Source organism: Peromyscus maniculatus, chromosome 14 (genome assembly GCF_049852395.1).
Source record: "Peromyscus maniculatus bairdii isolate BWxNUB_F1_BW_parent chromosome 14, HU_Pman_BW_mat_3.1, whole genome shotgun sequence".
NCBI classification, from domain to species: Eukaryota; Metazoa; Chordata; class Mammalia; order Rodentia; family Cricetidae; genus Peromyscus; species Peromyscus maniculatus.
In genome coordinates this window covers 88,684,863-88,703,882 of record NC_134865.1, presented here as the reverse complement: position 1 = coordinate 88,703,882, position 19,020 = coordinate 88,684,863, and the positions used below count along the sequence as shown (strand labels likewise).

At 45.0% G+C, this 19,020-nt stretch overlaps 1 protein-coding gene across 1 annotated transcript in view; it reads right to left on the bottom strand.

Annotated features, from left to right (window-relative positions):
• Positions 1 to 19,020, bottom strand: part of Ptprn2 (protein tyrosine phosphatase receptor type N2) — a 723,788-nt gene that overhangs the window by 453,452 nt on the left and 251,316 nt on the right. Inside the window, exon 4 of the mRNA XM_006988296.4 lies at positions 3,251 to 3,353. Within this exon, the coding sequence (XP_006988358.1) occupies positions 3,251 to 3,353 (103 nt within the window). The remainder of the gene's footprint in view (positions 1 to 3,250; positions 3,354 to 19,020) is intronic.

Genomic DNA, 19,020 nt, shown 5'->3' with positions numbered 1-19,020 from the left:
GACCCCTGTTTGCGGCTATAACTGTCTTGTAATTCGGGCACATTGCAGGTCCCTCACCCTTCCCATCTTTCATTTATTCAGTGACTGTTGTGACTGGTGCTGTGGGGTTGGAAAGAACGAAGTGTCTGGGGCAGGAAGAGAAGAACAAAAGCAAAACCTGTCCCCACTCCCTAGGGGCTGGGGACACATGGGCTCCTTTAATTAATAATGAAATAAGTCTGCTGCTTAGAAAGCTAGGCTGATGGCTATCGGTGAATTTAAAATCAGACACAGTTATTAAAAATGCTGAAGAAGACAAACACAAGTAAATCACATTGCACAGAGGAGAAAAGGCGTGAGGACCGCCAGTGTGGACACCCTGCTGGGCTCCTCCGTGCTTCTCAGAGGCTGTTTGGTGTTGGTTATGAAACCTATACTTCAAACAAAAGTGTCCAAGGGTCAGATTTTAAAGGAGTCCACAGATTCATCGAGCAGCAAAGCGAGAGCAGCAGCGCCATCCTGAGGCGCAGAGGTGAGATCTAAGGCCAAATAGGGGGATGCAGCAGAGGCTCCCAGTCTCGGGACATCACAGCTGCAAGGATTCGGACAGAGATGCAGCAGGACAGTCCAGCACCAGAGCGCAGCGCTCATAGAGCATAATGCTGGTGAAGTGGCAAGGGAACATGACAAAGAAGATCTCACCTGAGAAGTTTTAAGCCAAGGTATGAACAAGGACAACCTAAGCTCATGCAACGCCCCTGGAATTTATATTTGTAATTAGAAACACGGCATACTATGTGCAAAAAATATAAACTATATAGATGTGGTGGTTTGAATAGGAATGGCCCCCATAGTCTCATGCATTTGAATGTTTGGCCCATAGGGAGTGGCACTATTAGGAGGTATGGCCTTGTTGGAGTGGGTGTCTCACTGTGGACGAGGGCTTTGAGGTCTCACATGCTCAAGCTGTGCCTAGTGTCACAGTCTCCTGCTGCTGTCTATGGATCCAAATGTAGAACTCTCAGCTCCTTCTCCAGCACCATGTCCTACAGGCCCACAGCATCCTCCAATAGGAATCCCCTAGACTGACAAAGACAAAGGTGAGAGGCCACAGGGTCAAAGTGAGAGGAGTTCATGGGACCCAAAAGGTATAGGGAAAGGGCCGTGACCTTGTGACACAACACAGTGGTGTTTGGGCCTTAGGTATGGAGCTGGGGAAAAGATTCTGACCTCCATCTGCTACATCTACAATGAACAACATCCCAGGGGTCAGACCAAAGCAAAGACAGGGCCGAGGGACCAGGAGGACATGGGAGTCAAGAAGCCAATTCTTGAAGGATAGGGCACAGAGGATGGATGAGAGTCTGGAAAATACCTAGCCAGTTTCTCCCCAAAATCTGGTCCTTAAAGATGGATGACTGGCCTCATTCCCTTCCACTCATGAGAAAGGAATGAATTCAGGAGAGCAGAGAGTTCCTGTTCTTTTTTAAAGCCCTGTCCCAGTCATCTCTGAGCCAGAGAGAGGAACATTCCTCAAGACACATGGATGAAAGTCACTGGCTTTAAACATAGAGGCCCCATGCTGAAGGAAACAGAAAATGTAATGAGGTTTGTAAGGACAAGGACAGCATCCAGAACATGGGCACGGGATCTGCACAAAGAGGACTCCAATCATTGCACGCATGCTTGAGCTCTGACTCACAAAGAAGATTAAAAAAAAAAAAGATAAACTACGGTTTTCATATTGTAACTTTAAAAGCTACCAGCCTCATTGTCTTGGATATAAGACCTAAAGTCTCTGGAGTGTCACCTTACATGATGAAGAACCAGCTCTACTTGAGTACATCCCAATAGCTGTGTCTCTCACGGTTCTCAGCTGCTTCCCTTCCCTGCCTCCTGGACTCCTCGGAGCACTAATCTTGGATGGCCTTCCCAGGTTCTCCAATCCCTGGGTTGCCTGCCCTTCCTGATCCACCCAATCAATCCCGTGCTGGGCACTTGGATATTCTGGACAGTTAATCATGATTACCAGGTGTAAAGCAGGGAAGGTCTGAACTCTTCTGACTGCAAACACATTTCAGGTCAGCTCAGGACACACCAGTAGTGTTTGATTTTGCCTCACGTTCTCCAGGATAGCCTTCCATACACTATCAAAAATACTGGCATTTTCTTCCCAATGAAGTAAGCATTAAAGACAGGTGTCCAGGCACCTAACATGTGTCGAAATATATTTATAATTTATTATACATATATATGTACACACATTAATATAACTATCTGCATAATACTGTTTTATTTAATTTATATAATGGTTTCCATAAATATATAATAAATAAGTTCTTACATATGCAACTTGGTGAAAAACATATGCATACATACATATATATCAATCTCGTTATAAAGGATGTTCCCAAGAATATTAGCTCACTCTGTGTGAAGCACAGACTCACTGTCCTACCCAACTGCCCACTTTTCGCTTGTTTTTACTCCCTTGGTCCCACTAGACTTGAAATGGCCTTCATGATGATGTGGGATCCTGTCCCATTAGATGCACATGGTCATAAAGGCAGAGAGTCATATTTTGTGTTACAAGGATTTGTTCTACATGGAAACCATAGTTCAGGAATATTCTATTGCTTAGAAATAATGGACTTCGCAAGCTAAGTCTTTGGGAAAGGTCACGTGTGTTTTTTTGTTTGTTTGTTTTTGTTTGTTTTTAAATCTCAAAACATTGCATACCAGTCTAGGCTCATTCTTGTAGTAGAATGAGCCACTTTTGGGGAGATATTTCAAACTCCCTGTTTCCCATTTCATGACCTATAGGGAGTGGGACTGCTAGGTCATCACCCTATTGCTGGAAATACAGGGGGATGAAATGACACAGGATAAATTTTTGCTTTGGGAGAGAAAGACCAGGACTTTCTGGATTAATCCTGCTCATTGCATTGTAGTAAACACAATTTCCTAGTAAGAAACCAGAGTTCTGACCTCACTTTGTTAGAGCAAAGCTCTGAAGATGCAGGGCTCTACTGGGAGGTGGGGCGGTCTCATAGACGAGTAAAGGAGAGACCCATGGCATGCCTCTCACTGTCCAGTGTACCACACTGCAAGGTTACTTCAGTGTATCTTTCCTTTTCGGAAAAGCCTCTTCCTCATAGATATCTATTCTATACCAAAAAGATGGAGGATGCTTTGCTATGCTAAAAACAGCGAAACATAAAGAGATGGCTGTGGCTGGGAGCAAAAAGAGACAAGTCATGCCTACACATACCTGGCTGGGCTGGAAGCTTCCCCGTGCCATAAGTAGGCCTTGGGGAGGTTTGCGAGCTCCTGGGCCATCACATGCTGGGTATAGTCATCTTGCCATGTGAAACCTGTGGAGAAAGGAGTATAAACTGAGGTGTGAATTTGCAAATGTGGTTAAGTTCTATGTCAGACTCCCACAGGTCTCTGTTCCTCCAGCCAATCACAGGGCCTGGTGGGGTTAGGAAGATTTCCTTTACCTTTCTTAAACTTTCAGACCCAAACGACAATCAGTGCTTTGCGGTATTGATTTAAAAATAGGTGCAGTGGGTACCAGCTGTGGCTGGCAGACAAAGGAAACCCAAACCAAAGAGACTTTTGTGCAATGCAGAAGATGGCCCTTGTCTACCTGGGTCAGTTCACCTACAGCAAAGATGCCCCCGTCAATAATGGGCATGCAGTTGCCAGCCTACCTGCCCTGCTGCCTTCCTCAGCACACCCACTATATTCTGACCTGGCTGCACTACCACATTGGAACAACTGTTCCCCCAACCCATCCTGCGTGAGAGCCCAGCATTTGGCTGGATAGGGTTACATTCCTGTGAAGCAATTACTGTGGGTTTAATGTACTAAATCTCAGAGCCAATTACATTATATTTACACTCAAATGTTGTGACAAAGAGCTTTATAACAAGGGGGAAGCAGTTATGAAGGCAAAATCCATGCAATTGTGCATTAATTACATGCATTGTGGATCACATGATAATTATGCTCAGAATTACCAAATAACTCCCAAGAATAATTATTATGCAATTTGTACATTTTAGATCTTACGGTAACGCTTTCACACTTAGAGCTACCCCATGCAATTATCCGTAATTATCTAATCACTAAGCATCACGTAATTACAGAGGTATATTTTTATGCTCCGTGCAAAAAACAAGTTACAAAGCCCTCAAATCAGGACAGCTTTGTGTATGTACATGTTGCAACATGTGAATGTGTATGCATGTGTGTTCATGTGTGTGCATGGGTAGGAGTGTGTGTGTACATTTGTGTATTTGTAGGTATTTGTGTGTATGCCTGTATTCTCCTGTGTGTGTGTGTGTGTGTGTGTGTGTGTGTGTGTGTGTGTGTGTATTCGAGTATGTGTGTGTGTGTGCATGCATGTGTGTGTGTGTGTGTATGTGTCTAGTATGGTAAAGAAGTCCAGAGCACACACTCTGGATAAAATTTAGACAGGCATGGTTTTCATGAACATACTTAACATTTTTCAAACGCAGGTGTGAATTGTTAAAGCTCACAGATGGCAAGAATCAAATGGCTGGCACATCCTAAGTCCCAGGAGCCCCAGTGGTAGAAATACCAGGAGGGCTCTGGCCTGAGCCCCAGCTCCTTCAGAGCAGCTCTCTGTGGAAGGTAACTCACTGCAGGGCATGCAGCCCGGTCCCTATAGCCTGCAGTATTTGGTGATGAAGGCAACAGAAAAACAGGCCTTCTGTCAGGTGCGCTTAGTCCCCTCTCAGTCCGTTCCCAGGAGCATTCTCATTGGAAAGCACATTTCGATGTTAACCCAACAACTAGCATTTTACGTTCAGAAAACAAGCACACTTTAAACATGCTATTCCCCAAGGACAGCCTTACTATTAATATTTATCAGGCAACAAATAATTGAGAGCATAAAGGAACTTTGCATGAAAAATTTTTTCATTAAAAATGGCATCTTCCGGGCTCAGGAGATGACTGCGTTGGTAAAGTGCATGACTTGCATACTCCAGGGTCTGTGTGATCTGCAGAACTCACATTTTAAAAGCTGAGCATGGCAGCACGTGCTTGGAATCCCAGGTTGAGGAGGTGGAAACAGGGGATTCCTGGGTCTCCCTAGCCAGTCTAACAATACTTGGCAAGTTCCAGGCCAGTAAGAGATCCATCTTAAAAAACTGAGAAACAGCGCCAAAGGTGGTCGGTCCTCTGGATTCTGATGTCCACACACACACATGCATGTGCACCTGCACACAGACATGCACATCCATGCACACACACACAAGCACATACAAGTAGCATTTTATTGCTAAACAGCACACTGTCCAGTTTTGCTCCTGAAGCATGACTGGCCAGGGTAGAAGTCAATGTACAAAGGCAGTCTGAAGAGGATCTGGACCCCAGCTCAGATCGATCAACTTCAATTTGAGCACAAAGTAAGTGTATTCTTGTGTTGGAAAGAAAATGGAATGAGCATCACTATGAACTTCCAAGGAAACAAAGTACCCTAGAGGAGATGGCACATCTGCATGAAGATGGAAAGATGGCCCACGTGCAGGGAAGTAGGAAGACTAAATTTCTCCTGTTCATTCATTGACTGCTTCTAGTAGCCTTAGCCATGGAGGGCCAAGGGTGGAGAGAACCAGTCAAGAAGGAGCCTGCAGCAAAGCCTCATGCCTTTTGTATATCTGCCCAGAGGTGGACTAAAGGAAACAACCCATAAATGCCCTGGGTGCAGACAAAAAAAGAAAAAAGAAACACACACACACACACACACACACCTACCTCAGTCAATCTGAAGCCAGAAAAGGGCAGCTCAGCAAGATGAAAGTGTGTCAGACAATCATGGGCTCCAAAAGAAAGTACAGCAATCTCTTACCCCTCCTTCCATGCTGGGAGTCTGGGGGTTCCTTCCTCCTAAGCTGTGATGCAGTGTTCCTACACCACCACCCAGCTTTGAAGAACGCTGAGCTGGGGAGTTTTCCTACACATGCCCCTGATACATGGGATAACTAGAGGCTGTAACTCCTTTGCCTCCCCACCCTCAGTTGTAGAAAGAGGCTTGGTGGGGGTCTGAACCTCCTCCACTGTTAGCTATGAGGAATACTCTAGCCTACCTTGCAGAACAGCATGAGTTATAGCTGCTCGGAGCACAAAGTTTAAATGGAACACAGGCCCTGGTACAAAAATGCACAGATCCCAATAGGAAGTCACTGGTCCCAAGAACCGGGAGATCTCAAGCAGAGCACAGAAGCACCAGCACTGGGATGGCACACGTTATGACAGCCAGGTGATGGTGTCAAGAAGCCACAGCTTCAGGGATCAGCTGTGAACCCATGTGAAACAAAAGAAAATGGAGAGCCTCGGCAAACATGGCAGATAGTAAAAGAATAGAGACGGAAGGACTGTAACCAAAGACGATGAGCAAGTGGATCTGTGGGTGTCCTTCTTAGGACAGGAAGAAGGAAGAGTTAGTGAACTATCCCCCAGTCTCAACAACACAGAGAAACAATGGCCAGAGCCCAGGAGTCTCCGGGGCCATAACCAAAAGTTTACCATCCATGCCACAAGAGACTTGAGGAGAGGAAAGACAAGGCAGGACTGAAAAGCCACTTACAAAAGTGAGGCCTGAAAACATCTCCATGTAGGAAAGTGACCTAGACTTAAAAAGTGAAGAAGCGGAAGAGATGACTAAGTGGTTAAGAGCACTTGCTGCTCCTCCAGAGGACCAGAGTTCAGTTCCCAGAACCCACATCAGATGGCTCACAACTATCTGCAACCCCAGCTCCAGGGGATCCAATGCCTTTGTCTTGCCTCTACAGGTACCCATATGCAATACACACATATATACATATAAATACAAACAAGATAAATCTTGTATATACACACATATGTGTGGATGTTATGAGAGGAAAACTAGAAGCTAGAAATTTCTTATTTAAAATAAAATTGAGAACCTAGCTCACCCCAAATATAGCAGACCCGATCTGCCAAGATTCATGATCATTGAATTTCTGAAAACCTATAAAGAAAAAATCTTGATGCTGCCCCAAATAACCTTTTACCTACATAGGAAAAGCGATTCAAATGACAAGGATTTGCCATCGGAAGGTAAGCCACGGGGAAGCAGCATGCTTTCAGATGCTGAGAGTAAAGAGACCTCTCTGTAGCATCCTGAGTCTGCAGCCAGGAAGGGAGAGCTGTGGGAACAAGGCAAAACATCTCTCTAGCATTCAGTAATCTATCAGACAGCCAGGAAGGACCCTCAGGAGTGAGGGGTACATCGAGATACTCTGAAGCATAATGAGAGTTTTCACCAGAAGACCTGCTCTGAAAAAACCACTCTGAACTACTCAGATTATACAGGAAGTTGTAGAAGGAAACAGAGCATCAGGAAAGAACAGGGCAAACATACAGCTCACACATCCTTCTCCCATGCCCATGTTTGAAAGTGGAATCACACATTGTAACAGTCACATTCTCCCAAGGGTGGGAGAGGAAATGCTTAGCAATTATTTATCAATGAGTGGTTAGGCCAAGTGTCATCAACAAGGGGAACCAGGATACAAACACACTGCTCTAAGTCACGTGCATGCAACTTAGTATCTCAAGCAACCACTGAAAGGGGGTATTGAGACATATGCTCAAAAGCATTACCAGTAAAATTAATTTCCAAATACATTTAAGTAATCCAAGGAAAGCAAAGAAAAACAGATAAACAAAAAGTAGAAAAACGAGCCAGGAGTGAAGCTAAGTAAGTACAACAGCACTTACTTAGCATGTGTGTAAGGCTCTGGGTTTCATACTCAGCACTGGAATACTCAGAGAGGAAGAGGAGGAGGAAAAAGGGAAAGGCAACATTTAAGTTTAAATATGTCAATAATTTTATTTAATGTCAATGTGCTAAAAAAGGAACACTGAAAATGTTTAAATACTTAACTATATACTACCCATGTAAAATTTCCAGTGTAATTATATAGGAAGAATGAAATTAAGCACATGGATTAACAAAAATATACCTTGTACACATTAGCGGGCAGCAGCCTAGGCTATATTAACATCATATGAACAAGTCTGCAGAGTAAAGATTACAAGAGACAAAGAAGAGACATGCGTAGTGGTAGATGGGCTAGTCCACAGAAGACATGGCGATCTAATCCTAAATAAGTCCATGCCAAACAACATAACAGCAGAGTATGCAAGGCAGAAATGGCAGCTCTAAAGGAGAAACAAACCAGTCTGCAACATCAGCAGCGGGTTTCAACATCACTTTCTTAGCTAGACTTTTTCTTAGATGGACAAGTAAACAGAAAACAAGCAATTCTGAAACACTCAACAGTACAACTGATGAACACTTGTGGATCATACTACCATACTAACAAGGGCAGGACACGCACTCCTTCCAATCTCCTGTGGAACACATACCATGACAGACCACATGAAACCAGCTTGGCAAAAACTGGACAACAGAATCATTGATTGTGGCTCCAACACAGTGGAGGCAAGCTAGAAGTCAGCAACAGGATGATAGTGGGAAGTCCCAAACTTGGGTGTTATACATATGTATGAGTACCCCATGGATCAATGACAATCTGAGGGGATAAATGTGTTGCACTAAATAAAAATAAAAATGTAAAAGCACATCCAAGTTTATGGTACACGGTAAAGTCAGTTCAATAAGTGGAAATTGTACCACAAATGTTTACATTGAGGAAGAAGGAAAGTCTTCAATCGGTAACCTAAACCCCACATCAAGAACCGGCATAAAGAACAATAAAATACACTCAACACAACAATAAAAGACACAAAAGTAATGAATTTTAAACTAGAAAAAAGAAAATCTGTGACTTATAAAAGACTGAAAAAAAAAAAGAGATTGCAAATTGCTTATATTATCAATGAAGTGAGATGTGCCAAGATGTTGCAGGCATCAAGATAAAATAAAGAAACAGCTCCACCAGGATGAACTTAATACTGATGAAATAGGCCAATTCCTCAAAAACACCAAGGGCCACAACGCATCCATTTTGAAATGGATTATTTAAATAGCTCTATAATTGTTAGAAAACTGAAACTCAGAATTAAAATCCTCCCCTGAAATAAATATGTAGGCCCAAATGGTGTCACTTATAGTTTATAACTCTATAAAATGCTTAAAGGATTAATATGAATTATGCATGAGCACTCCCAGAAAATAGAGGAAACAGTTCCCAACTAATCTCATGGCTAATATTACTCTGATAGCAAAGGAAGATGAAAGTAGTACAAGAAAAGACACCTACAGATCAATCTTCATCATGAATGGAGGACAGACATGTCACTGACAATCAGCAAATGAAGTCCAGCAAGAAGAGAACCAACCAATCTCAGCGCAGATTACCTCAGCCTCTGTTCCATGTCTGCCATGGAGTATAAAAGCCTCTAGAAAAAGGAATCCCCAGGGATTTCCCCGGCTCTTGGAAACACTCCCATTCATGGGAGTTTCTCTTAATTTCTCACTTTTCTGTAATTCTTCTTAATAAACTTGTTTCTGCTTTGCATAATCCCATGAGAGTACACATCTCTAATCTTCATTGCATGAGACAATGACCTCAAAGCCACTGTCTCAGGTTGACCTTTGGTGACCTTGAGGGTCTGGCATTTCAGAACCCTGGGTGAAGGAGATCTGAAATGGCTCTCTTGTTTAACATAGTGCTATGTACTGTAGCTCTCACTATAGGACAAGATAAGGTGCAGAGGCTCCGCAGATGGAGAACAAGCACATGGAAAGATCCTCGGCACTGCCGGCCATCGGGAAATGCAAAATAAACCCACAATGAGCTGTCATCCACACCCACCAGAGCAGCTAAGACAAGTAACATGGACGGCACTGAGTTCTGAGGAGGATGTGGAAAAACGGGATCACTTTAATTTTCTGGTGGGAATATAAAACGAACACATACTTGTTATGTGACCCAACAATACTCTCTGGCCTTTATCCCAAAGAAAGGATATGTTCAATCAAAAACTTGTATATAAACATCTAATACTGTTTCTTATAATAGCCTCCAAAGGGAAGCAACCCAGATAGCCTTTGGTGAGTGAAGGGTTAAGCACTTGGTGGTATATCCACATCATGGAGTACTATGAAGGAATGATGAAAGAATGGTCAGTATGTGCTACAAGCCTGGGTGAATCTCTGGGACACTATGGTGAGTGAAGAAAGGTATGCTACAAAGATTGCAGTGAGCAGTTTTCTCTGCCACGTTATCATCTGGCAATATCAGAGGCCTAAGGGAAATTGGTTCACCCAGCCATGGCCTGGAACCTCTAAAACCATGAGCCAAAACAAACATTTTCTCTTTGTGGCGTAACAACAACAACAACAAAAAAGTAACACATAAAATTATCATCAGGAGTGGGGAGGCCTTTAAATATATCTCAACCTAAAGTGGCATGAAAGAACCTTTAAAACTGGGTTAATGAAAGGCTTTGAAGAGCAAGCCAGAAAGAGCCTTCCTTGGCAGAGATGAACAAACCACCGTGGTTCCTAGCCTGGTTTCACTTACCAACCTACCTCTCACATCTGTGCTATGGTATGATGACTGTTAACCTGACTTGGAGCCCATATCCTGTGAAGTGTGGCTATTAGGTCATTGTAAGTGAGAGCATATGGGCCTCTGTTCATGGTCAAGTCAAAGATCCTTCATTTGAGCTATCCTAGGGACCAAACAAAACTTCCCATAAAAGTAGAACCACCCCAATATGGTCGGTTACTGTAAAGAATTCCTTAATGAGAATGGAGCCACCCCAATCAGCTCTACTATGAGAGATAGATGACCCCAGTGAACATCCCTACTAGGGTAGGATGATATCAACAAACTCTGGGGGTGGGGGGTCAAATTAACTTCACTTGGTCAACTGATTGGCTGCTAAGTTCTCCATACTGGGTGTCCACATTCATGTCCATAGGTCCATAGGAACTATGTCTACTCTCCCATGGGCTTTCTTCCAGTTTAGACTCATCTGCTGAGGAGACCATGTGGACCAATGGGATGAGTGTGGCAATATCTGTCTTGGGGCTAGTGTTCAAAGCCAGAGGACAGTGGGTCCCTTCTGCTTGGTGGTCATGTCATCCTGTATGTCACAGCTGTCCCCACCTGTGTGGGGTAGACATAGGCTGGTGAAGGCATGCCAAGCAAGCCTTAGCTGCCAAGAACCTCATTTCTGGTGGTTCCAGTTGTAGGGGTACAAATCAGGACATGGCTGACAGTGGTGAGGGTCAGAAGGTACTTCTCCATCCATCACACCAAGTCATGCTTCAGGTGACCAGGGTTGTGGGATGATAACAATCGCTGAAAATGGACATTCTCTGTGATTGGTTGGTTGATTCACAGATAGATTAGACTTAGATACACATTTCTCCTAAGGTTTGGGTCACACATGGACAGTGTAAATTGAATTAAAATCAGCATTTAAAGGAAGAGCACTTTTGCTGTGGACAGAGCAGCAGAGCACAGGGGAGGGTTCCTCATGATCCTGCAGCACCCCCACACTGAGAGGCAGACAGAGGCCTAGATGACAGGACTCATCCATAGGTCTTTTCAGAGGTTTGAGCTGGGAGTGTCCTGATCCTAGCCTACATGGGGATTGCCAAAGTGACCAATAGCATGTCCTGTCCCTCTGACCAGTACCACCTCGTAGCTCTGGGATTGACCTGATTGGCACAACAGTGGGTGAAGAAATGACTCATGTACAGAAGAGCTGGGATGGGCAGGGCCATGAGCTCTGATAGAGATGTACCAGCAGCCCAGAACATCAATGCATTTATGATACACAGCTGAATGAGGAGACTGGTTTATCATACATAGCTGAATGAAGAAGCAGGTTCATAATGTACTGCTGAACAAGGAGGCGAATTAGCTAACCTTGGGAGGGGGTATGTCACTCTAGGGGAGCAGTCTTATGCAGCAGTCATCCTAAAGGAGAAAGTTTTCTGCACAGTCTATCAACACCCACGCTTGGCCGTGGGAAGCCTTGCCACTCCCTTGGGTCTGAGGCATTGGCATTCTCGACATGGCCATTCTCAAGTCAACAGTGGACCTTCATTCAGGACTCCATCCTTGCTCCACAGACCAGTGTCTCCACCACTGAACACAGAATCTGATCCGATGGCCTCCCCTTCTGGCAAATGTGCTGTCTCAAGGAAGGAAGGCCCTTTGGAGAGGCTGAGGAACCTCTGAAGTGCTGCAGAGACAGTTTGAAGCAGTGGGCAAGCAAGAATATCATTTCAGAGAACGTCCCGTGTGATGCTGAGAAGAAAGTGTTCTTTTGTGTTCGGGTGAAATATTCTATGGTTATCTGTTAGGCCCATTTGGGTCATAATGTCTGTTAGCTCTGCATTTCTCTGTTTAGTTTTTGGATCATCTGTCCATTGGTAAGAGGGGGGTGCTTAGTATTACTGCAACTTGACATGCCATGTATTGTTGCTATCCGTGGGAGGCCTGCTCTCTTCTGAACAGAAATGGTGGAGAAGTGGATTGGGGGGACAGAGAGAAGGTCAGGGAGGAACTGGGAGGGGAGGAGGGGAGGAAAACTGTGGTCAGGATGTAAAATAGACAAAATTTAAAAATTAAAAAAAAAAGAATGCTCATTTCACACCTTATGATTATACTTGTCCACAGAACTTCTCAAAGTAGGACAACCTACATTCTAAAGAACACACTTTTTTGCCTTTGAACTTTCAGAAAGATTGAGCCGGAAAGCTCTCACAACCAAAATAGCATGGTTATGTTGGTAATTCAACCCCACTGAGCTAATAACTAAGGCTACCTCCTGTGTGCTGGTGAGTCATGGCATGGGATAAAGAACAGCAAATTTGGTGACAATAATCCAAAAGTGAATGTTTGAGGAACAGAGAAACATTTCTAGAAGCAAGAATGATGGGCTAGAGAGGCAGGCGGCGGTGAGTGATAGGGCTGTCCAGTGGCCAGAGCAGCCGTTCCTAGTCCCTAGGTGACTCCAGAGGGAAAATGTCAACATGCAGGCTGTGCAGCCTCCTCTCTTGCCTCCCGCCAACCAGCCTGGATAGAAAGGTGCTGGTCACACACTACCCAGGATGGGACTATCCCGGCAGCTGGCCAGCAGAGTCAACAGCTTGGGAGAGGGATGGACTCAGAAGGAGGTTTCCCACATGCTGTGGGGCTCTCCTGTATGGAAGGTCACAAATCAGAAGGAAAGGAAGACACTGCCTCACAGAGATGAGGAAGGGGCCGGCTGTGACCTGTATTTACAGAAGAGGAAATGGAGAGAACATGTTCAGACACTGACACTGCACCAGCAAGAAGAAGAGCTGGGACCCAGCCTGAGGGGAAGGCACCGTGGTCCCCTGCACCTCGCCCCACACTGCACATCCAGGGACCAGGGGAGGGGAGGGGCGATGGTGTCACCATAACCATGACAGCCACTGCAGGGACAGAGTCATGCTTAAGAAGATAATGGCACTCTGCTTTGGGGGCATAGAACTGGAGAAAATGAGTAAGACCCTAGCAGACTTTGAAACAGAATCCTAAAACAAGGGCCCCACTTGAATATGAGGATAGCAGGGGCAGCATGAGGAGCTGGGCCTTGGATCGCACACTAAGAACTGCAAGTACTGCTCTTGCCAGCAGAGTCCCGATCCTGGCCCTTTGGCACACCATGCCCACTTCCTCCTGACAGCCCTTTAAGAAAGAGTTGCCAGATTCCTGAGGAGAGTGGTAAGCCTGTAGGTCGGACGGCAGCGGCATCTCGCAGCTACCCAGTGACAAGGACTGCTGGAAGAACAAAGCTGGGAGCTAAATTCTCTCTCTACAGCCAGGGAGAGACTTTTACTTGAATCCAAAGTTTACAGTGTTTGCAACGAACTTAAAGATTTCAAAACAGCTTTAAAATAAACAAACAAGAGAACACACACATGCAAATGTAGCACATTATATGTACCCCGTGTGCACACACATGTGTATACACCAGCACAGAGAGAATACAGATTTGTAGAAGAAAGCAATAATTTTTATAAGGTGCATACTTCCTGTGCAGAACTCCAAGTCAGAGTCTCCTGTTTTAAGCTATGGTACAGTCACATTTGATTTCTAAGCCACAGTCCCAATACCTCCTTTCAAACAGACACTACCTAATGTTGAGCATTCTCATTTCAAGCAGTTATCAGCTGGCTTTTCTAACTGTGCTGTCATGGAAGACATTTGTAACAGCTCTGCCATCTGCTAGAGCAGAGCCAATAAATCAAATCACTTGTTCTTAAAATTAGTGTGTGAAAGTTTTCTAAGAGAAAAAAATGCAAAATCATTGGCAGTAAATGGCACACATTTTTTAACTTAGCCATGAGAATTACAGAGAAAGGAAGAGTGTAAAATGGAATTCAGGAGGCAATGGCTGTGAAGGCCCATGCAGGCATGTGGTATGTCATGTATCCATAGAACAATGGAGGTGCCGTGCTCATCTTTGAGTGGAAAAAGCATGACAGGCCATGGAGATCATGAAGGCCCAAATGTTCTGCTGGGATCCCGAGACACGAGCCCTGGGCCCTACTGACAAACTGATACAAGGGCTGCCTTTCTCTCAGAGGGACACGGCCCCCCTCACCTCAGCATGGTGTCCATGGAGGGCAGACATTCACACCACAGAGCCCAACGTGCCGTAAGCAAAGCAATTTTGTAAACTGTGAAAAACTTGGATCCAGAGACATGGCAGAAACACCCATTTCTCTATTTGCAACCCTGTGGTGGGGCCCAGGACCACATCCGCAGGATGGCTCCCAGGAGAATGGACAGACACATACATGCCATGACAGCATGTCATGGCCAGGACAAGACAAATCACAGCCTTCCTTCAAACTCCTTACCCCATGTTACACCCTCATCTCTCTGGAAATGAGAGGTCCAAAGCCTCCTGTGACCTCCCTGAGTGAGGCTCTGGGTTACCATGGTGACTAGCACTTATCCCTAGTGCTGGCCACAGGTGGGGTTTGTGTTCGCCCGAGAGCCATGTGCCTGACAGGTTTCCCGGTCCATCCTCTCTGTTGCAGAGAATCAGAGCAGGAACAGTACATGCCATGCTGCCTGCCAAACCTCTAGATGCCAATTACTTAGAGGGAGAAAAATCATTCCTGTGCCTCTGGGTAGAGAGTGGTGTCACCATTTAGACAGCTCAGTGAAAAGCACCAGGCCTGCATTCACTGCAGTCCAACCTGAACACATTGTTACTAAATTATTTGTGGTCTATTGGACGGTGTGTGCTCCACGGGGACCCCAGAGCTGGAGGCTGGGACCCTCTCTGCTCGCTCTGCCCTGGTTATCACAGCAAACAAGAGATGTGTCTCTACAAAGCATCACAGAGTTGACAGGAGGTCCCACCTGCCTGCCTCAAGTGCCTGGTTCTCAGAGCTGCTAGAACAAGATGGATTCTTTGTGACAAGCCAGGAGTGCTAAGACCACAGAGGAGACAAAGACCATTAACTTGGGGGCTGAACAAGATAACATGCAAGTCCTTACAGCAACCCGGCAAGTGAAGCAGGGCACAATGGCTATCTCCACCACTTCTCCCACACCAAATCACCTAGAACACGAGCACTCCTGGGGCAACAGGGCTCTTCAGCGGGGAGGGGGGAGGGAACACGCCATTTTATTTAAGGAGGCCCAACCAGCTGTTCTGTGCTCCTGGGCTGGCTAGATAAAAGTAGATTTGGTCCCATGTTCCTCAAACCCTTGTCATGAAGCCAGGAACTAAAGCCAGTGTGGAAGAGGAGAGTGGTTATGCATACCAAACCACACTAGACTTACACCCACTTTTTAAAACACTTTTTGAGCACTAACCCTGGGGGAAAATAAAATAAATACACAAGTCTTCTATCTAGGCTGATCTCATTTCTAAAACCTAAAACCTAGAGATATTCAGGCAAACCCATGGAGAATTAAGCAGGAGCCCAGGAGCCTGAGGTCCCGCTTTCTCTGGTTGAACTTTCCTTTATACTAACCTCCAACCCCACCACAGGGCAATATACTATAGAACTTGGAAGGAGATGGGTACATGATATACAGAGCCCCCTTCCATGTGTACACCATGGGGAGCCATGCACGCTGCTCTGGAAGAACCTTCTGAAGATCCTCAGCCCCACCGCCCCTTGCCAGAAGGCCTCACCCTTTGCTGGTGGGCTCCACCTTCACTGGAGGCCATCATTCCCAGCTCCTTGCCAGGCTGTCAGCTTACCTACCCCTCTGCTTCTGGGTCCCCCAAAAGAACATAGCCAGAAAGCAAATAAGAACTAGTTTTCCTTTGGTAGCAAGGTACTCAATGTTCCTACCATTGTTCTACTGTTAGCCTTTCCCAGTCCTTCCCCCAGGGGACCTACAGCGTTTTACAAAGGTAACTGTACACTGGGAGAAAGGGAACATCAGACTTCCTGGGGTCTACAGGATATACTGTATCCATCTTAATTAACACTGATTCTGGGAAATCCCGAGAAACACTGTGGCCTTCCAGTTAAAGTAGGGGCTTATGGAGATTGATTGGTGATTGGTGATTAATGGAGTTCTCGGCTGAAGTCTGACTCACAGTAGGTCCAGTGGGTCCCTGAACTCATCCTGTGATTATTTCTCCAGTCCCAGAATACCTTATCCACCATCATGGTATTCACACAGTACAGCTTCTGACCAAGGAACTCACTTCATAACCAGAGAAATGTAACAGTAGGCCCATGATCATAGAATCCACTGGTCTTACCATGTTCCCTACCATCCTGAAGCAGCTGGCCTGATAGAAACATGACAAAGTTATGGGCCAATTAGGTAAGAGCAGCCTGGAGGATCGGGGCAGGGTTTCTCCAGAATGTGATGAATGCTTTGAATCAGGGTCCAGTATATGGTATGGTTTCTCCCATAGCCTGGATCCATGGGTCCAGGAATCATCTATCACCTCTAGTGACCCACTAGGAAAATTTTTTCTTCCGGTTCCTGCAACCTTAAGTTCCCTGGCCTAGAAGTTTTAGTTGCAGAGAGGGAGCCCTCCTGCCAGGAGCCACAGCAAACATTCCATTGAACTGGAAGCTCGGACTTTCCTCTGGCCACTTTGGGCTTCTGATGCCCTTAAGCCTGAGCCAGCAATTCTCAATTCGTGGGTCATGACCCCTTTGGAGGTCGAACAACCCTTTTACAGGAGTCACATATCAGATATTCTGCATTATCAGATATTTACAACATGATTTATAGCAGTAGCAAAATTACAGTTATAAAGTAGCAATGAATACAATTTTATGATTGGAGGTCACCACAACATGGTAATCTGTATTAAATGATGGAAGCATTAGGAAGGTTGAGAACCATGCCCTTAAACCAACAGGCCAAAAAAGGAACAACAATGTCAGGAGGGCTGATAGATCCAGACTACCATGGGGAGATTGGATGGCTTCTCCACAACAGAAGTAAGAAAGATTATGTTTGGAATGTAGGAGATCCTTTAGGGTGTCTCTTGATGCTACCATGTCCTATTATTAAAGTCAATGAGAAACTACAACAGCGTAATCCAGGGAGGATGACAAAGGACACAGATCTTTCAGGAATGAAGATATGGGCCACTCCTCCAGGAAAACATCCAAGAGGGTGGACAGAATACAGAATGGGTAGTAGAGGAAGATAGTTATAAATACCAGCTAAGGCATGTGACCAAGTTGCAGAAACAAGGATTATAGTTGGCAAGAATGTTTCTGTTGTATTTTGTTAAGAATGCATTTGTATAGTTATTTGTGTTTTCTTTCATTTCTTTTTCATGTAATGTAACATCAATTAAGAGAATAACAGTGGTTAAGTTTGAGATACTAAAAGTCCCTTAAGGGACATTGCCACCTATTCAAAATTTATAATGCAGTTCTGGGAGGGATAGTTATATCACATTAGACATAATATGGCCTGGTTGTTACCTGGTTATTGTTTTAATTTGGAAATTAAGCATGACATAAGGAGATATGATTGTGTGTCAAGTTGACAAGTCATGGACTTGTGACAGCTATTCTTGGTTGTCAGTTTCACTACATCTGAAATTAACTAAACCCAAATGACTGGGCATACCTGTGAGGGATTTTTTTTCTTAATTAAATAATTTGAAGTGGAAAGACCCCCTTCTAATCTGGATCTTTGAGGTGGCAAGATAAACCTTTAATCCAGATCTTTTGAGGGGGGAAAATCCACCTTTGATCTGGACCACACCTTCTGCTAGCAGCCCATATACAGGACATGGAAGAAGGAAGCCTCTCTCTCTGCCTGCTTGCTCTCACCCTTGCTAGCAAGTCTATTCCTTCATTGGCATTAGTGCCTCCTTCTTTGGGATTCTGATGTATACTGAAGACTAGCTGAGACATCCACCCTCATGGACTGAACAGTTCCTGTGTTCTTGGACCTTCATTCACAGCCAGCCATTGTTGGATTAGCTGGACCACAGCCTGTAAGCCATTATAATAAATTTCCTTTCTATATACAGAGAGAGATTCGTTCTGTAAGTTCTGTTCCTCTAGTGAACCTTGACAAATATAGGCTCAAGAGCTGCAGCCTTTCTAGGGGAAGTATATCATTGGGGGTGGACTTTGAGACTCACAAGGCTTCTCTGCTTAGTATCTGTGGTTGAGGATGTGAGCTCTCAGTTTCCTGCTCCTGCGTCCATGCCTGCCACTTGCTACCACGTCTCCCTACTAGCCCACTGGAACTGTAAGAAGAATCAATTCTTCTATAAGTTACCTTGGTCACAGTGTTTTATCCCAGCAAAAGGAAAACTAATGTGCCAAATGTCCCTGTGAGCTGGTGCCCTGGAAGCAGGGACAGCCAGCAGAGCTCATGGCCAGCCTCTCGGCTTCTAGCCCATCTCTTTTGACCAATGGCTCTTCTCAACATTGGTGCTGTGGGACCCAGTAGAGGTGACTTTGGATGTCCTTTGCAACTAGAAGGCAAAGGATGTTCTCTACAATGGAAGCTGACCCAGCCCAGGCCACCTAGGAGGCCCAGCATAGCGGGAGCA